The sequence below is a fragment of the Panthera onca genome, chromosome B4 (assembly GCF_046562875.1).
Source record: "Panthera onca isolate mPanOnc1 chromosome B4, mPanOnc1 haplotype 2, whole genome shotgun sequence".
In the NCBI taxonomy this organism is placed as follows: Eukaryota; Metazoa; Chordata; class Mammalia; order Carnivora; family Felidae; genus Panthera; species Panthera onca.
In genome coordinates this window covers 64,482,044-64,503,129 of record NC_138345.1, presented here as the reverse complement: position 1 = coordinate 64,503,129, position 21,086 = coordinate 64,482,044, and the positions used below count along the sequence as shown (strand labels likewise).

Here is a 21,086-nt window from a genome sequence, read left to right as displayed (position 1 = left end):
AGAAGCATCCTCATTAATATGGAAAACTGAAATACTATGAAACATGGGGTATATTCTGCACGACTGAAAAAGTTTCAAGTAATTTTTAAACAATTACTACTTATAGAGGAGAAAATAATGAGCTGAAAATGTGACTTCCAAACCTATAATAAGAGAACACAAATATGTAGTGAATATATAAGAAATATATCAACATTTCAGAGGAAGATAAATGTATATTCGACGTACTCAAAAGAAATACTGACCTGCATCAATACTATAAGGCATTTGTGTTTTTGTAAGCCAGATTTATTGATATATGACTTACAGTAGTAAGGTTCACCCTTTTGGTGGATAGTTCTAAGTGTTTTGACAAATGATTAATATAATCATATCACTACCACAATGAAGATAAAGAACATTTCCACCAAAACTTAAGTTTCTATAGTCGGTCCCACCCCTCTCCTATTACCTGCTCCTGTTAATAATTAGATCTGTCCTTTTCCAGAAGGTTGTATAAATGGAATCACACAGTATGTGCCTTTTGTGTCTTGCTTCTTCCACTTCTCAAAATGCATTTGAGATACATCCATGATGTCATTAGTATTAGTGACTTGCTCTTTCCAAGACCTTTGTTTTATTCTAATAGTGGTACTGTATCTTTGTGACTCACTCACTTTCATATGTTCTGATTCTGGTTTTGACAAATACCTTTAAGGAAAACCATCCAGCAAAGTCTGTGCCATGATAAAATAATACATCCTTTATGAGTCAGAGAATTCATTAACCAACAAGTCAAACTGTCTATCATTGCCATGCAATGAAGTCACTCCTGAGGTCTTCCACATCCTACAGGATCTTAAATCAGAAGCTTATAATAAATGATCTTTTGCTGACTCTAAATCACACTTTAGCTGAATGTGGCAAATTGTGGGTATCCTGGTCATATTTTGCAAAATCCAAGGGAGAGACCAGCAGTTATTAGCAAAAGTTGTGTCCTTCCACACAGATGGTCTTCTAATGTTAGGTCCCTGACCTTGCCAAAACCAACACAAAGTTAAGCAAAAGTAAACTCGCTGACATTCGGTTTAATCACTTGCACACAGGTTTGTGAAAAGTTACTAAGGATTTTTGTGGTAGAGGTGAGGAAATCATGGACCCAAACAACAATGTTGCCATAAGAACAGCTAATGATTATTCACTGACTGCTTGTTATGCACCAGATGCTGTTACAATTATTTTATATAAATTGACTAATCTTTACAGTAATTCTATAAAATAGGCACATTATTCCTGTTTTATTGGCAGCACACACATACAACAAAATAAAATTTCAAGGCTTGGAAAGGCCAGGTGACTTGCTCCAAGTCACACAGTTGAAAGGTAACTGAATCAGATTCCAATCATCTAAGAGAGCCTGGGCTTTTAAGTCACTGGTCAGTAAACCTTTGGCTCTCGCTCGAACTCTTCTCTGCAACAAGCAACAAGACTATAATAAGTGCCTGCAAGGGTTTTCCCTTCCCAATTTTCTTTTGACTAACAAAATACAAGCTATCCACTTAAAAATGAAATGTGGTATCTACTCTGCATTTTAATGTATATAATCTTTCTCTAATATAAATTCTATTTATGGCAGGCTTTTCAGCATTTTAGTAATAATCATCAGGTAAACGGGGCGCCTGGGTGGCTCAGTTGGTTAAGCGTCCGACTTCAGCTCAGGTCATGAGCTAGCAGTTTGTGAGTTTGAGCCCCGCGTCGGGCTCTATGCTGACAGCTTAGAGCCTGGAGCCTGCTTCAAATTCTATGTCTCCCTCTCTCTCTGCTCCTCCCCTGCTCATGCTCTGTCTCTCCTTCAAAAAATAAATAAAAACATAAAAAAAATAAAAAAAATAATCATCAGGTATTGAAGATTCAGTCATATTTGATATAACGATATGATGGCTTCTAACTTTAAAAAAATTAGTTACTGAAACTCATCTATGAATTACATTTAAGGAGAAATACAGAATCTATCTGCATGCCAGGGGCTCTATTACTCTAGGAGATAGCTTTTTTTTTTTTAAGGTTTGTTTATTTATTTTTGAGTGGGGGGAGAAGGAGCAGAGAGAGAGGGAGGGAGAGACCGAATCCCAAGCAGGATCTATGCTATCAGCACACAGCCCGATGCGGGGCTCGAGCTCACAAACCGTGAGATCATGACCTGAGCCAAAAAGTTGGATGCTTAACTGACTGAGCCACCTAGGTGCCCCAAGACTTATGCTTAAATAACAGACAAAGTTGTTTTACAATTGCTGGTACATTAGAGATGTAGGCTGGTATTTTTTTTTTTTAAATAAAAAGTTAAATAGGTAAAGTTAATGTTGTTTCTTATTATTTGCCACTTCAAAACTATGTAACTGCTACTTTTGTGCTTAGCACTCCACTAAGTCATATATTCTTGTGATTCTTTGGAAAATAGTAATAGCTACACAATATTGATTTAATAAATAATCCTATTTGCCTCTACTGGAGCCTAATACACAGGCTTGACTCTTTAAAAACAATCATAAATATGCTATTACAAAAGCATCTTACCTTTGATGTTCCTCTATAATATAAAGATTTTTTTCACTTGTAAATGACACTATGTTCCTATGTTGAAAGCTGATTCTCAGAATATTGCCTCAAATAACGATGCAATAGAGTACATCTGAACTATTGAAACTGAAAAGATAAAATACACACTTCTTACAGTAAGAGATTACACAATTTACTTTTCTCTGCTTCTTGCGCTTGCTTAATCCACTTCCTAGGTTAGGACTGTGCACCTTCACACCCCCAGTGACCTTCCAGTAGAGAGCTGCTCCATTCTCACTAGGCTAGATTCAGCCTGGTCATTAGTCAGTGTGCCTGCTGGCTCATGAATGTGCTACACTGTCAGTTCTGCCTCCTCATTTACAGATGTCATCAGCTCCTACGGCTCTTTTCAGACCTTTTGGCACGACTCTTCCATATGGCAGGAGCCCCAGACAAAGAGCCCCCACGGCAGCTCACAGACTTCGTTTATTGGATAGGCAGAAAATGCTCATGTGGAGCCAGAGATTCATTCTTCAAAATCTTAGTACCATACGCACTGCCACATGTCTCAGAACCACCAAGCAGGGGAGCAGACATTTTGGAAAGAACTTCATAAAGGTTAATAAACAATTAGAGTTTCCTACAAGATGCTTTAAGGGCAAAAGCTTCAATTACATAAAAATGAACCAGAGACCGACATCATGCTTTATTACTCTTCAACTATGCTATTTAACTTTTCAGTACATGTTCTCATGATTTCATTTTAATCAGGAAGAATTTTTTTTCTAAAAACATGGAATCAAAACTACTAAAAGTTATTATAGTTTTTTTCATATATTCATTACAGGTTATATTTGAAGTAATATAAGTTATTGGGTTTCTTGGTCCTGGGAGTTTCTACCCATATTTGCTACCAATTAATTAAATTCTACCCTGCAGATGGAAGATGTAGCTTTATATGAACACACATGTTTCTGCTTTCCCTGAAGTCCATTCTTTCATAACAAGATGAGTCAACTTAGGAAATTAACACTTGATCCTCTACCACAATTCATGAGCTGTATTAAAATTTTGATATGTCATTTTTAATGTCTTCCATGTGGCTCCAGGTGATAATTTAAAGTTAGATCACAATAATATTTGAATGTTACATAACTGTCCTATCATCTCAAAAAGCATCTTAAAATCTCTAACTTGTGTCAGACACCTTCATTCCAATAATCCATAATTCTATAGAGTTCTATAGATCCTTTCTTATTAATACTAAGGAACAGGGAAATCGAGGGAAGGTATCACAAGTGAGTGATAGTGACAGCCCTATTTATTGAGTACTTACTGTGTGCTAAGCACTAGCATGTGCTTCACATGAATTAGCTAATGGAATCCTCATAATACTCCTGGGAAGCAGGCATCATTATCCTTTCACTTTATAGATGAGGAAGTAGTGTCTTAATGAGGATGGGTAACCTGCCCCAAATCATATAGCTAAGTAAGTGACTCAGCCAGGATTCAAATCTAGGTCTGTGAAAATAAAGTTCTTGCTTTGTCACAGCCTCGTAAGGAAGAGAACTCCCTGGGGATTTGCAGGACAAGAAAATGGAAAGGTAAGGGAATAAAACACAGATTTTGTGTTCAATGAAGATCATGTAATAATGCCATAATGAAGGCCATATGTTCTCAGGGAAGATTTGTAATCAGCAAGTAATTTATCACCAGGTTCACATTACAGGAAAAAGAATACCCACTACGACCCATGCACATTATTCCTTTGCCAGGGCTTCATTATAGAGTATCACAAGAATAAATAGTCTATTACCTTAGCATGATCCTTCAGGAAGCTTTGGGAGCAAAGTCCAAGCCTACTTTCTTTCTTTCTTTTTTTTTTTTTTTTTTTAAGATTTTATTTTTAAGTAATCCCTATACCTAATGTGGAGCTGGAACTCACAACCCCAAGATCCAAAGTCACACGCTCTACTGCCTGAGCCAGCCAGGCACCCCCAAACCTACTTTTGACCCAGCGACAATGTTTTTCAATCCGATGTCCTCTATTCTATTTATTCAATTCTAAACAGGAGAACAGGTGACTGAGAGTTTAATCTGTAGGTTTACATTCTATCTTTTTGAGATAGGGTGGGAAAAGGGCAAAATAGAGCTCACACTGAGAAGGACAATTTAGTTACTTGTACAAGATCAGACAGGAAGTAAGTGGTAGCAAAGAGAGAACTCTGTTCTTCTTATATCCAATTCAGTATACATTAAATTGTCTTTTGCCTTTTGCAGAAATTAAAGATCATGCATCAGGAAGAATATATGCTCACAATCAATAACTGAATTAACCTATCTCAAATCTAGGCAGAGCATCAAAGTAATTAGGTCACTTATAAATATTTCTGATGATAATTCCCTGGAGTTAAAACCTTATGCAAATAAATGAGTGCATTATGTGCTAATAACCTATGGGCCTCAGAGGAGAGAAACAAACAAAATATAAGAAACCTGTGTTAAAAAGGAAGAGTCAGCCAAAATGCCCTCTGTGCCTCCCACAAAGGAGCATCTCACTTTAAAACAAACTGGTAGGTGCTGGGACACTCACTTGGCAGGATATACTAAACTCTGGATCTATTAAGGGACATTTCAGGTCATGTGTCTGTTTCCCTTGAATTACAAATGAGGAAACATGATTTTACTTTTATGCTTACTTAACATATATATAGCTCACATTACGTTTTAAGGCACTGTTCTAAATCCTCTACAACGATTTGATGATCTATATGCCTTGTAATAACCTTGTGAGGTAGGTTATTATTTCCATGTTGCAGATGAAGAAAACTAAGCTACAGAGAGCGTTAAGTGACCTGCTCGAGGTCCTACAACTGTAAGTGGCTAACCTGGGATACAAACCTAGAGACTCTGGTCCTTGAGCCTGTCTTCCTGACTGGTTATTGTATATTGCTCTTTTTATTTTATTTTTAAGCCACATATGATGACTGCTGTGTTTTTAAGATCTGACCTTTCCATTTCTCTCACACCCATGCCAAACAGCATCGTTAATATGCATCCTGACCTCCATGCACTTCACTTTCCCAAACCTCCTGGTTCATGTCAACATTCTGTTAAGCCCCACCACTGACTGTTACCTTCTTGTTCTCTTAGCACTGCTGACTCGCAGACCATGGCTCACTCCCACTGTCAGTTCCATCTTCTCTTTGTTGAGTTCCATGTCACTCAGCAACGCTGGGGAGACTGCTGATTGTGCCCACTACCCTTGACCTTGGCCCTCAGAATCTTAGTCACAAGTCACCACAAGAGCTTTCTCCACTGTCCTCAAGCTCCAAGCCCCACCCCTTGAGGCTGTACCTCTCTCACTGAGTTCCAGACTCCCTGACTTCTCAATTTATGCTAACGGGGAATTCATCCTCTTAGCCTTGCTCTGAATCTTGATTTAATCTTTGAGTTCCCTTTTTCCCTTACCTCAAGATATCTTATGTAATGATCATTTATCTCAATCCTCTGTTGCAGCTGTTTCCTCTTTTATTTTCTGCAGTGCCTTGCACATAGTGTATGTGCAATATAAACGTAGTCTGTTTAATTTGATTACCCAGGTTCTCTGAGCTAGTTAGCTATGATGTCCAATCCTCATAAGCTCACCAATAATCCTATGTCCCCCTCCCCCAAACCCTGTGATTCTCATAACATTGCTCTCTTTTCTTTTTCCTCTCACACAGCTATGTTCCCCTTTTGATTCTGTTTGTGCTCTCCAGGGCTCAGTCTTTGCCCTTCTTCCTGTTCCTGCACATTCTATTTTGGCAGTATTAATCACACCCTTATGTACATCCTCTTACATTCTTACCCTCTTTCCTGAGCTCCAGACCCACATTTCCACTTGCTAATTAATAGCTGCAAATGGATGTCCTGCAGGTGTCATAAACTCAGTAGTACAAAACTAACCTAATTAGCAAGTCTACTCCTTCCCATCATTCCAAACACAATTGCTTTCCTTCCTGTCTTCCACCTCAATTATTAACATGTTAGGAAACCAAGGCCTAGCAAATTATGTTAAAATACCATGTCCGAGGTCACCTAGCTGGTATGTGATGAAGATTGGGTTTGAAGTCATCTCTTTTAATTCTAATGTCTTTATCCTTAATCAATACACCATAAAACTTCCAGAGTATTCATTTTTTGAGTTTTATTTGACTGGGGGAGGAGCAGAGAGAGAGAGGGAGAGAGAGCGCAAATTCCAAACAAGGGGGGCTCAAACTTATGAACCATGAGATCATGACCTGAGCCAAAGTCAGACTCTTTTTTTTTTTTTTTTTTTTTTAAATTTTTTTTTCAACGTTTTTTTATTTATTTTTGGGACAGAGAGAGACAGAGCATGAACGGGGGAGGGGCAGAGAGAGAGGGAGACACAGAATCGGAAACAGGCTCCAGGCTCCGAGCCGTCAGCACAGAGCCTGACGCGGGGCTCGAACTCACGGACCGCGAGATCGTGACCTGGCTGAAGTCGGACGCTTAACCGACTGCGCCACCCAGGCGCCCCTAAAGTCAGACTCTTAACCAGCTGAGCCACCCAGGCGCCTCCAGAGTATTCCATTTTTGTCTTAGACATCTTCATGAGGACAATCCACACATCTTTCAACTTCCGTATGTCTAAACCTATTTTTTTTTCCTCCAAATATGCCACTCCTTCTATTCTCTTGTAGTTCAGTAGGTGATACACCAACGGCCACTTCACCCAAGCTAGGAGTTGAACATGACTCATTCCCTACCTCCATCAGAAGGTCCTTAGAAACCTCTCTTCCTTGTCCTAACCTTCTGCTGCATCTGTCCAGGACCTCATCCTCTCACACCTGGATTATTGTAGTTGCTTGCAAACTCTGCTCCATCTGTTTTCCTTTTATCTGACTCATTTTTTCTAAAACCCACAGATGTATAATCATGTCACTTCCATGCTTTAATTAAATGCCTCTGAGGCCACACAGTATTTGGCTTATGGAAAATTTGAAATAACACAGGAAAGCACCTATGTTTAATCCTACAAAACAGGATGCAGAATGACCATACATTAGGCTACTGAAATTGTTTTCTCCCAAAAATGAGCTCAGAAAAAAATAAGTTGGAATGTTAAATATCAAAGCAGCTCTCTCTGGGTAGTAGAACTATGAGTGATTTGTATTCTGTATGCTTTGCTGCATTTTCTTTATTATCTATGGATTGTTCATTGTTTTCAGGGGAGAAAAGATACAGGTTAGGCATACAAACCGCCTGCAATTTGTCCCTAGCTTACATTTTCTTTTTAAGCCTATCCTATTCTCACACTCAATTCTTTGGCCCTCTGGCCTCGTATTATGAGGCCAGGAGTACCCACAAATATGACATCTATCCACTTGCCACTGCTTGTTTCCTATACTCTGCCTCTGCCTAGATAGAGCCACTCCTCCCTGCCTAACCCCATTCCCATCTGTTCTGAACCAACCAGCAACGTCTCCTACTTTTCTTCAAGCTAAATTCAACTGCTTCTCAGGAGCCTGCCCCTCAATCAGCCCTTCCCCAGGCTCAGGTCATTCCTCGTCTGTGTTTTTGAAGTATGTGTTTATTGCACCATATCATGGTGATTTTTCTCTTATCTCTCTCCCCTGGGTAGACCAAGGCTTTGAAGGCAGGACGTGTACTCTTCACATCCTAGGTGTTTCTGGCACTTAGGACAGTAAGCCTGGCACAATGAGTTTGCAAATGGAACAGGTGTTTTTTTCAGATACAGCCTCTCTGAGGTTCATTTTTTCTCACCTCGCTTTCTTATACCTTTCCAATAGACTAAATGGAGTCGCCACAAAATAAAGAACTTTCCAAATTCACCATTCAGTTCTAAGTGAATAAGAAAAGCGATCCTCATATGGACTATCCATATGGTTAGTGGGACACCTTTTCTGTTATTCTACACATTGTTTTAAAACTCCAACAACTTCAGTGAGAACTTTCACTGTAATACTAGCAACAACAAAGACTGATTAGTGAAGCTGGATAATTCCTTTGCTTCTGCTGTCTTTCATATTCTTGGAATGAAAGCTGAGCTGGCAAGGGAAGAAATAGCTAAGAGTAACTTACTATTTGTCTTCAGGTCTAAGATGATCTCAACAGTTGTCGCCCCCAACCTTTACTTTTTTAAAAAGTGAAAAAAAAAAAAAAGAAATTCAAAGCCTTACAGAAAAAGGACTTATAGCCCACCACAAGAAAGTGACAGCCAAGGTAAACATTATGTTTTAACTGCCAGAAAACTCTGATACCTCACATTACATCCTGCAAAATCAACAGTGTTAAGAGTTACAATTAAGTGAAATTAAAGGAGAAAAAGGAAAAGTGACTTAACTTGGATTACAGCATTGACATTCTACTTGCAATACTTCTGAATTTGATTCTCTGTCATTCTTTTCCTTAAGAGATGATTATCTTAATTTCTTGTGTGAGGGGCAGATGGAGAAAGGGAGAAACAGAGAGAGAGAGATAGAGACAGGGGGAGAGAGAGAGAATCTTAAGCAGGCTCCACACTCAGCATGGAGTTCAACTTGGGGCTCAATCCCACAACCTTGGGATCATGACCTGAGCAGAAATCAAGAGTTGGGTTGGACGCTCAACCAACTAAGCCACCCAAGTGCCCCTGTCTTCTTAATTTTTATTTGAGTATGTTCAAAGGTTATAAACTCTCAAAGATTATGTTAAAATATAAGTAAAATAGTAATTAAAAAAAAACTAGAAAGAAAATTTAAGTTTTTAAACAAAAATGTTTCTATAAATCTCTATCAATTCTCCATCAGTTCTACCAAATCTCTATCTTCATTAATTCCTCACTTTTTATACAATTTCTTTCATTTTTCATGAAATGAATGATTAACTTAAAATGTTTCTGTAATATTCTTGATAAAGCTATTACTAAATTTAAATACATTGCTTCTTTGAGTTTATGCTGCCAACAGGTATGTAATTTCTATCAACTTTAGTCTTTAAAAGGTCACATCTATGTGTTTATATTTGGTCTACAATATGAAATATAGAGGAAGGAAACAATGAATAAATCTCAGAAAGATCTATGAATACAACCTGTTAAAGTACATCTTGGATACTAACAGGCTCATGAAAACTATAAAGAGAGGTGTTTATTATGTGGCATAATCAATGACTGCATTCCACATTAGTGCATTTCAAATGAAGCTTACCCACCGAAGCACCCAGATCTGAGGGAAAAAAAAAATAACCATTTTCAAACGAAATTCATTCTAAAATGTACTGATTGACCCATTTACCTGAGCCTCTTAATATAGTTCAAGCTATTTTTGATAACCCAAATTCATCATGCCAAATACTATTATAATACTGTCCACACCCTGCCCACTGTGCCCTCAGGTAGGCATGCCTGCACAGGCACACATGATATTCTTCTGCCCCTACCTTCCCTGTCATGTACAGATTTTAAGGTTTCCTTATAACATATCCCCTTTAGTAGATTTCAGTTTTTTAATCTCATGTTATACATATCTAACTTTAATTTAAAGACACTGATAACACCTTGTGGGTAAGAGCTAAAGGTGTCACAAAGTACTCACAATTTTCCTTTAGTTCAGAGGTTTAAAAAAAACAACAATTTGCCTACTTTGAGGTGTCTGGCTATATTTTAGATCACTGATGCTGCAAAAGTTTAAATATTGGAAAAGTGTAGCTTTGCTCAAATATGGTAGGGACAAGAGTTTCAATGAGGTAGGTATTATCTTTTATATGGTAAATGTAACAGTATTCTATATTCACCACTGAAGTGATTCTTGATCACAATATATTAGATATCAGTGAAAGTTACACAAGCTGAGACAATTTTCAAATCAGTTTTTACTATTAATAATGCCTGTTCAAGAACTAATTTAATGTGGGGACACCTGGGTGGCTCAGTCGGTTAAGTGTCCAACTTCGGCTCATGTCATTATCTCACAGTTCGTGAGTTCAAGCCCCATGTTGGGCTCTGTGCTGACAGCTCAGAGCCTGGAGCCTCCTTCAGACTCTGTGTCTCCCTCTCTCTCTCCGCCCTTCCCCCACTCATTCATTCGTTCTCACTGTGTCTCAAAAATAAACATTAAAAAATTAAAAAAAGAGATCTAGTTTAATGTGTATCTACTTTCCTGAACTATCTTTGTGATTCTATTCTGCTCCTACCCCTCCATCCCCCAATCCCTCCTGCTCTCATTCTTGGTGGGCATTTAAGAAATACTCATTAAATTTAATACTGGTTATGGGCGCCTAGGTGGCTCTGTGGGTTAGGTGACCGACTTCAGCTCAGGTCATGATCTCACAGTTTGTGGGTTCAAGACCCACTTCGGGCTCTGTGCTGACAGCTCAGAGCCTGGAGCCTGCTTCAGATTCTGGGTCTCCCCCTCACTCCGCCCCTCCCCGGCTCGCACTCTGCCTCTCTCTCTCTCTCCTTCAAAAGTAAATAATAAACATTAAAAATAATTAATACTGGTTCTAACGAAACTTATTTAAGACTTCTGATTTAAGTCTCTACATCGAATTATATAGAGACTGAAGTAATTTTTTTCAGTTGTCTGCAGAGTGAAATTCAAAGTATTCCATAGTATCTTAGACGTTCAAAACACCAGACAGTTCAAGAAGCAGCTGACAATATGGGGGGGATGGCTATACTAACAAAGAAATATACCTATTAAAAACAGCATAGAATTATTATTACATTATCACTGAAAAGGGCCTTAAGATCACATCCAGTTTATATCCTTTAACTAAAGGCACAAATAATTTAATTGATTTGTTTGAGGTCGTATCACTAGTTAGTGGACAAGTCAGAAGAAGCATCAAGATTTCCTGGTTCCAATGGTTCCACTATATACTATTTTTTTTTAACATTTCTTTTTGTTTGTTTTTAACTGTGGCAAAATATATATAACATAAAATTTACCACCTTAACATTACTAATATTTATGTTTGCATATTTGAACCAATGCAATATAACAGACACCAGAGCAGCAAAGGAGAACATATTATCACCACATATATATTAAATCTTAATGCTCCCCTTTAGATGAGAGACACATGTAGTGTTTGTAGCAATAGCTCTGCAGAGAAGATGTCATTTTTCTTCCCACACATAGCATGTGCCATCTACTATTTACATTCCCACTTAGGAGAAAGGCCAGCTGTACTATTGCGTTCTGCTAGTTTAATAAGAAAGCCCTATTAATTCTTTCCCAAACCAAATAAGACTCATCAATGAGAACGTACAGATAATAATATAGAACAGGAAAAAAAAAAAGTAGTACCCAGCAACCACAGGCATTACCAATCAAAATATTAATAAGAATAGTTCTTACTGTTTTATAAATGCTTGCTGGTGGCATCATTCCAACTATAAAAGGACAAATGAGGAGTCTTGAGTTCTCGATTCTACCCTTCTCTTCTGTTCACCATGGTTCAAGCACAGAGACACTAAAATCTATGACCACATCAAGATGTAGTGAAGAGATTCATTTTGCAATGTCCTGTTTCTTTATTGTTTCAGATAATGTTACCAAGTATGACTCACTTTTCTCCCACCCACTTCCTTATTTAAACTTTCCCTGCTTGAGAGTCAGCATTTAAAATTAATTCACTAACTGGAAGAAAATAAGCCACTGGCTTTTTGTCTATTTGGGATCTTTTTCAGGGTTGGTGAAAACTATACCATACTGTGGATTTCATTTTAGTTAAAGTTCTAAAAACATCAATCAATCACTTTTTACTCTGATATTTTACTATCGGTCAGTCCTTTTGAATTTCTGCCTAATGTTAATGCCACTTAAGGCACAGCACCATAAACAATGCTAAACAGAGGGGCACCTGGGTGGCTCAGTCAGGTGAGTGTCCAGCTCTGGATTTCAGCTCGGGTCATGATCTCGCATTTCATGGGTTCAAGTCCCATGTCGGGCTCTGTGCTGACAGTGTGGAATCTGCTTGGGATTCTCTCTCCCTCTCTCTACCTCTTTCCCTGCTTGCGCATGCACTCTCTCTCTCTCTCTCTCTCAAAAATAAATAAATATTAAAAAAAAAATTTTTTTTTTTTTAATGTTTATTTTTGAGAGAGAGCACACAAGAGCACATGCGGGCAGAGGTGGGGCAGAGAGAGGGAGATACAGAATCTGAAACAGGTTCCAGGCTCCGAGCTGTCAGCAGAGAGCTGGATGCAGGGCCCGAACCCATGGACCGTGAGATCATGACCTGAGCTCAAGTTGGACACTTAACCCGAGACACCCAGGTGTCCTAAAATTAATAAACTTTAAAAAATCCTAAATATTAGATTTAGGACTTGGATTTGTCATTTACAGATTTTCCTATAATTGTCAAATTTTCAATTCTCAACTCTCCCACACAGATTGTTATTTATAATCAAAAAGAGACTGAGCAATGGGAACTTTTTTTGTCCTTGGAGACAAAACCAAACTTTCTATTCTAGGGAACTGTATGATGATGCTTATAGTGCACCTTTGACCCAAGAAATTCCAAGTACTGTGTAAAGGCCATATTTATTAATCTCTTCAAAGCACTATATTGACATGAATAAAGAATACAAATGCAATGGTCTTGTTATAAGAATTGTATCAAAGCTTCTGCTATAGCACAAGTAAATTATGAACGTATCTCACCAGCAAATCAGCTCCTTGTGAGCTTAGATTTTGCACACAGGCAGAAATGCCATTCAAGCAGTTCAATGAACTGCAGCCCTCTTTAGAAAGGATGTGAACTTCCATTTTGCCACAGCCTCACCTCTCTCTAGTACATTACTCATGGATGCCGTATTCATTGACATTTCCTGCATTCAGGCACTTAAGTTTGTGATTTCTTGCATCAGGGACACAGTACTGGCCTGTGAGTCAGAACACCAAGAGGTCCAGGCTATTGTTGTGACCCCAGAGAATCACATGAACTTTCTGGAAGTGATTTCTAGAACTGTTTCTACTTCTATAAATGAATTGCTGAACTAAGATGATCTTTAAAGAGATCATCTTTAAATCCAAGATTAAGTCAATTGTTTTAAAACCATACTAGTTAGAAAAAATTTTTAAATTAGAAGCCTGGAAAGAGTTATGGTTATAATCTGCGGAATAATTTGTGAATAATTCCATATTTGCATCCTTTTTAAAAATTTTTGTTTTTTTTATTATTTGAGAGACGCAGAGAGAGCATGTGTGCGTGCTTGGGTCGGGGAGGGGCAGAGAAAGAGTCCCAAGCAGGCTCCACACTGTCAGCACAGGGCCTGATGTTGGGCTTGAACTCTCCAACTGTGAGATCATGACCCAAGCCAAAATCAAGAATTGGATGCTTAACTGCCTGAGCCACCCGGGTACCCCACCCCCTCCATATTTCTGTCCTTACTTGAAACATTTGCTGGTTCAAGTTACTCTTCCAGGTCTAGATTAGAAATGTCTGAAAAGCAAAGAGTATACAATTTCTTCTTGCTTATCCCGTAAATATACTAGGGATGTGTCCCTAACATCTAGAGCAACAAAGAACATTTTCTTCCTATGCAAGTAAAAACAATAAGCTTGTGGTTTTCCTACATTAAAGTCTTCAGAACGTTCTGACTCTTGAAATCACAAGAGAAAGATCAACAGAAACTACACAAGAAAAAGTGAAGTATTTTCTCATAGAGTAGAGGAAACATCCATTAGCAGCTAGAGCTTAAAACTTTTAACTGGTAGTGTGGGTGATCTGACTCATTGCTTTCACGAGTGCTATTAAGTAGAGTTTTAAGACAGTAGTGGAACAGGTGGTGCTTCCTCCTACTTCTGAGCCAGTCTCCAGCTTTACCTTCATCTCCTGGTGCTGGTCCAGCTGTTCCTGTTCCAGAGGGCTTTCTCCATCTTCCCGCTCTTGCACGTTTGCTTCCGCATCTGCCCTTCCTTCTTCTAGGGGGAGCACTTGGCTGACAGTGGAGGTCCTGCAGCTACTATCCGACGCGTTTCCATCATAGTCATTTGCCGTGGGTGATGCGGGTTCTGTGGTAGTTTTCTCCTTTCCTTCTCCATTCACTAAGTTCATAGCAAGCAAGGGTTCTGAAGTTTGAATAGGAGTATCTGGGCTAAGAGTGGCCGCTTTATCCTCCTCACACTCCATCTGGTTTTGTGCTGCCATCACACCATTAGCCACACCAGTCTGTACACCCTGAGTTGGATCTGTGTCATTTCCCTGCTTCTGTGGTGGATGCTGGGAGAGGAGCTTTTGCTGAGGGGTGGTTGTCAATTTATGCCTTCCTGGTGTCCTAGGAGCATTCAGGTGCACAGCAGAATCTTTCTTCAAATCACTGTAATTTGATAATGTGCTAGAAGATAAAATACAAAAGAAGGGTGAAAACACTGGCATGGGAAAGTTCTATAAGACAGACCAGCTTATTCCAGCTGAAAGGAGGTATTTAGTGAAGACTTTCCTCTGACGGTTTTAGAAATGTGGATTAGAATAGGCGGGTATAGTTCTCAGTCTCTTGGGATACTATACACCCTTAAATAAACATTTCAATAAAGATGATAAGACTGAGCATTAGCTACAGGGTCTGGAACATTTCCTTAGGCTGTTTATCAGTATGGCTCATTTGTAAGGACAGAGATGTGAGAAACATTTATAGTTAATAAAGCCATCTTTTTCCAAGATTTTACTTTCATAACATTTTAAAAACAAGTATAGTCAGCCCCTCAGTTTATCAACAGGTTGAAAACCAAAGGTTACTTTTGTTTGGAAAGCGGAACACATATTCTCAGAAACTTTGTCACCTGCTTTGCCATAACCTAACTTATCTCTCTGCTTCCACTCTCCACCCCTTGGAATCCATCTCTCTAGGTCAACCACGGAGGTCGAACTCTCTGAGGGCACCCTGTACACTTACAGGTAGCCTAGCATTCTGACAATGGCTCAGGATTGTGTACACACAAGCCCCTGCTAGCCCCAGCCTCGTTCATTTCCATTCTTTTCCCTTGCCGTGCTCCTGCCCCTCCTGCCTCCTTGCTACTCCCACATTCCCAACAAGCCAATGTGTGCATCTAAGGATCTCTGCAGCTGTTGTTCTCTTTGCCCAGACAACTTCCCTAAGACATTGGTATGTCTTAGGTATGGGAAGGCTGACTCCTTCCCCTCATTCAGGATTCTGCTCAGACATCACCTCCTGGATTATTCTATTATAGCATACTCTACCACCAACTACACATCTCATTTTAGTCTTCCTTAAAGCCCTTGTTATTACTTGATATTATATATAACTCTTAATAGTATACAATGGAACCTAACCACCAATATATTACAATGTCCCCATAGAAATATTTGCATAACATTTTAATCTAGGATTCCAGGGTGGAAAAACATAAATCTCTGGGCTGCAGTCTTGGAGAGATTCCTATGACCTAATAAGGAGACAAAAATGAGTACAGACTAGTAGTCTGTGAGGGCGCGGAACATGCCTATCATGTTCTCTCTGTTTTACCCCCACCGTTTAGCACAGTGCTGGAAATAGGAAAGTGCTCAGTAATCAGCAATGAGTAACTGTGATTGTGATGGTGATCATGGCAGTAATTCATAACAGCAGCTAACATTTATTTTAAAGTTTTTTTTAATGTTTATTTATTTTTGAGAGAGAGAGAGAGAGAGAGAGAGAGAGACAGAGACAGAGACAGGGCATGAGAGGGGGAAGGGCAGACAGATAGAGGGAGACACAGAATCTGAAGCAGGCTCCAGGCTCTCGGCTCCGAGCTGTCAGCACAGAGCTTGATGTGGGGCTAGAACTCTGGACAGCGAGATCATGACCTGAGCCAAAGTCGGACGCCCAACTAACTGAGCCACCCAGGCACGCCCAGTGGCTAACATTTATTAAGTGCTGGAAAGTACACGGTATTCTTTACATTATTTGTTTCTACTCATAATAATTGAAAACAGGACCCCAAAATAGGGAAATTGAAGCTTGGACACTTACATAACGTGGTGGCATCACATGGCTAAGAAATGATAAAGCTAGAGTCCAAACCGTAAAGACTGACTCTAAATTCCATGGTCTTAACCCCACATTGTAACACACTAGAACATGAAAGATGGAGTGAGAAGCAAGGGATCAGGCTGCATATAAAATGTGGGAATAAAGTCCAGAGGTGGCCTCTTCCCCAGAGCAGACTGATGTTACAGGGTAGAGGACACAGCAACACGGTTCACGGACAGTGCTGAGATGTGCATTTCCTTCTCCCTTCATTCTACTCCTCCTGGACACTGCTGATCTGGACTGGAGAATGGAACAGAGAACAACAGACAGCAATAAGGTAATGAGGGAGGAAAAAAAGACAAGGTAGGCTCAGCATCACAGGAAGGGAAGGAAAAATCTGGCAGGGGAAAATGTCACATATATAAAGTTGGTCGTTGTCAATATAAATAAATATCACATACTCCACCATTAATATTTGCCTTCTGGGAGAGTATACCCTTAGCCTAGACAATTTCTCAAGCAGTCTTTGGACATTTGAATGGTATGGTCTTCCTTTTCCTGCCAACATCAGTGTCCAGAAACCCAATAGAAAAATCCTCAGCAGATCTTCTGAACCAAACTTTAGACTTGCTTGGGATTTTTGGAAAGAATAGTTAGGCGTGAAAGATAAGAACTTCCTGTAATAAGTAACATGCAGGGGATATGCAGGTAGAGGTGGGATAGGGATAAGGTGGGGAGAGGTAAGTAAAAGCAGTGGTTGAGCCAATACATATATTCCTGCTGGTTTGTGGACACCAGACCGTGCGGAAAAACAGTTGGCCTTGAAGTGCCTTAGGAAAACCAGTGTTCAGTTTCACGGAAGATGTTATTTCTTTCTATAATCCTGAAATCTTTCATAGGTTAAAAATACCAGTTTGTCTTATACCCCAAAAAACCAAAAAACCTAATAATACATACATAAATACATAAATAAGTAAATAAAATTTACATGCTCCAACGACATCCTCCAAATCATTCATCTTAATAGTGTTACCTGCATTACTGCAGAGCAAAATTCTGATTCCTAGGTAAAGTCTTAATAGGGTGGTCTAATAGTTGGTGGTCTATGATCCCACTCTTCCTGTCAGTTTACTGTGGTAACTTGGCCTGATGAATCTCTATTCCACAAAATGCTAGTCTGAGTTGTAATAACTGGGGTGAAACCTGAGAGCTGCACACACTGTAGGCGCATGGACATCACTCAACAGGAAATACAACTTCCATTCAAGTCCTGTAGACTCAATGCAATGCTAACCCATTCACACACTTTTAGGGCCAGTTCCTACTAGTAATACCTCACTAAGAACAGACAATCGTTTTTTAAAACTGGCAGCAGACTCTGCTACAAGTAACACCCCTTCACCAGATTTGCCAAAATGCTCACGTTACATTCTATCTACACTTAAAGCCAGTTTGCTTAAAATGTCCTAAGCCACAACATCTCTCTTTAGATACAACCTTCAAACTTTGCATCAAAAAATGACTTTGAATCTGTGAGGTTTGAAAGAGTCAAAGAAAACTGGTATTAACAGGTGGAAAAACTACGTCCATTTTGTGTATGGGCAGGAATGCAAACAGTTGGGTTACCAAAATGGTGAGAATCAGAAGGCTCAACCTGTTAATACTGACCCACTCAGGGCTTTCTTTCTTTTCTTTTCTTTTTTTTTTTTAAATCTTTTTATTTAATGTTTATTTATTTTTGAGAGAGAGAAAGACAGAGCATGAGCGGGGGAGGGCAGAGAGAGAGGGAGACACAGAATCCAAAGCAGGCTCCAGGCTCCAAGCTGTCAGCACAGAGCCCGACGTGGGGTTCGAACTCACCGACCGCGAGCGAGATCATGACCTGAGCTGAAGTTGGACGCTCAACCGACTGAGCCACCCAGGTGCCCCATGGGCTTTCTAAAGCCACCCCCAGACCAGGTATGCACTACAGACAGGGGTCCCGGCTCCAGGCCTTCCTGATATTTCCTGATATTATGCAGTCACTGGATTTGGCCCTGGGAATCTGCACACGTTAAGGGTCATTCTCTGTGCTACTGAATCAACTTGCCCTGAGAAAAAAAAAATTTAACTGTTCTTTCCTAAATCATTCTAGTAAAGATTACTATAATTTAAGGTAGCAAAGGTATTAAAATTCCTACTTCAGAGGGAAAGATGTTGAAGTTTTAGTGTTTATGACTCAAGTGCCCACAATTGATTGGGAATGAAAAATGAAGACAAGCTTCTGGACTCCTTTTGTCAAGAACTTGTTACTATAGTCTCATTTTATTTTAAATGTTTATTCGTTTTGAGAGAGAGAGAGAGAGAGAGTGAGAGCACAAATTGGTGGAGGGGCAGAGAGAGAGGGAGACACAGAATCCAAATCACCCTCCAGGCTCTGAGTTGTTAAGCACAGAGCCCGACATGGGGCTCAAATCCACGAACCACAAGATCATGACCTGAGCCCAAGTCAGACACTTAACCGAGTGAACCACCCAGGCACCCCAGCATTTTAAATGAGGGACATTGTAGTTTTGCACTTGGTCACAATTTTCAGAAGATTTTTGAAGTATTTCCAAGCTATGATCCACTATATAAATAACAATACATCCTGCAAATAAATCATGAAATCACCCAGTGGGAAACCATTCCCAAGTATTACACCAGAATAAATGGAAACATTTAGCTTCAAGGATGAAAGGGAGGCTATATATGTTGCTTAATTAAATACAGACTTTTGGTGACAGATAAAATTAAAATCCTCTGACAAATTTTTTTTTAAAAACTTCTACTTACATCAGTGATGGGCATTCCAAGAAAAAGCAACTGAGGTCATATATGAGTTTATTTTTATCTTTAAGTGAGAAATACACTTTTCACCTACTTTTTTTTGAAACATTAGGACTAAAGAATATAAAATTATATCTAATAAATGCAAAACTGAGCATGCATTTTGCTGCTGGCAATATCTCCTCCTTACAAAGGAGGGAAGAGAGGGGACTAGGGACTGAATGGGTACTGAAGACTCCTGTTAAATAAAGTGGGTCAGAAAGAAGGCCATAGAGATGGCACAGGCCGGCAAAAACTACATGCACAAACATACAAAGTGAGAAACAAAGAGATAGAGGCAACCTCCTGCTCTTCCAACCCAGACATCTAGCCACAAACAGAAGGATGCAATGGAGTAACCCAGAGTGACACAGGCAGATACAAAGGAAATGAGAGAGTGTATCTATTGATCTATACAGCACACAGCATGATAAAAAAGCTTCTGGCACAGAGTGCTACACACCGGTCATATACAGAAAATGGTAATTCATATTAGGGCAAGTTTAAATATTTTTAAAATTTACTCTTTCCAAAAGCCTACCAAACCTAGTAGAATAAAATACTTTTGAATTACAGAATCTATTACTCTATCATCTTAAAATGAAACAAACAGCTTTTCTCTCCCCACGTCCTTTTCCCATTGTATACTAGCTCTTACCTGCCTCCTTCAAAGCGACTGATGAGATCAGATACCTTGCTGGGTTTTTCTTTTGAGACACAAGAAGCAGAGGCAGGTTTAACTTCCTCCATCCTTGGTTTTGCACTAGATAAAGCTTTATGCCTGGGAGTTTGGTGTATATTAGACGAAGGTGGATTCTGCAGATGTAATGGCTTTGGAGGCACTGTCGACAAAAAATGAAAACAATTGAATATTTCACTAAGATGTGTTCCACAACAAACATATTTCATATCTCATGCAAAAATCTTCAGCATTATCAAGCTTCTGTAAAGGGGTCTGTCAAGTCTGTATTGAATCTTAATCAACAGACTTCTATCTATCTTAGACATTCGCTGTGTCCTGTGGAAATCCCATCTCCAAGAATCAAGCGGTTCTTTTAATTTTAGGTCATTTTAAATATGGCCTTATTAAACATCTAAGGATCTATATATTTCTATGACCTTCCCAAGCCTATTAGAGATAACACAGCAGTTATTTATCTAAACAGAGAAAAGAAAGTACTAAGTTTGAAACTAATTCCCAGGGATACACTGCTTGCTACAAAACAGATTTTCTAACAACAGAGTGTTAAGTAATATACCAGAATCCAAAGCTAGTAAATTAGACATAAAAGCCAACAAAACAACATCAAACAACAGTAATTACTGTAGCATCTTCCCATTTAACAAAAACTCCTTATCTCATTTGATCTTAGAGGAAATCTTTTGCATCACAGTCCTTTGAGGTAGGTAGCGTTATTCACCTCTTATGTCTATGAAGGCTCAGAGTGGTTAAGTGATTGGCCTGGAGGAATAAGGCTGATCTGATTCCATGACTGGTACCCAGACTCTAGCTCCTTCCTCCTCCAGCACTGCTCCTCATCACACATCCAGCAAAAGGGGTGATAGGAGTTCTACTAGTATTGTCTGCTATGTTAATTGTTGCCTTGTATTAATACACCACAGATTCGTTGCTTACTACTAAGCCCTTCCCTCAGTTAACAGATCATTTCCTGAAATCCTAAAATCCACAGAATTTCTCTTAACAGATGAGGAATTC

General features: G+C 39.2%; 1 protein-coding gene across 15 annotated transcripts in view; it reads right to left on the bottom strand.

The window, feature by feature from the left end:
- The window catches only part of FGD4 (FYVE, RhoGEF and PH domain containing 4), a 260,303-nt gene that overhangs the window by 87,861 nt on the left and 151,356 nt on the right, over window positions 1–21,086 (bottom strand). For 12 of the 15 annotated variants that reach the window (XM_060657965.3, XM_060657951.3, XM_060657950.3 and 9 more), the window contains 2 exons: window positions 20,028–20,211; window positions 14,377–14,887 (listed from right to left, as the gene is read on the bottom strand). In XM_060657965.3, coding sequence (XP_060513948.1) covers window positions 14,377–14,887; window positions 20,028–20,211 — 695 coding nt within the window. Of the gene's footprint in view, window positions 1–2,553; window positions 2,683–5,672; window positions 6,821–11,903; window positions 12,570–14,376; window positions 14,888–20,027; window positions 20,212–21,086 lie in introns of those variants that run through there. The other 3 variants (XM_081796139.1, XM_060657960.3, XM_060657961.3) reach the window with 3 other exon arrangements.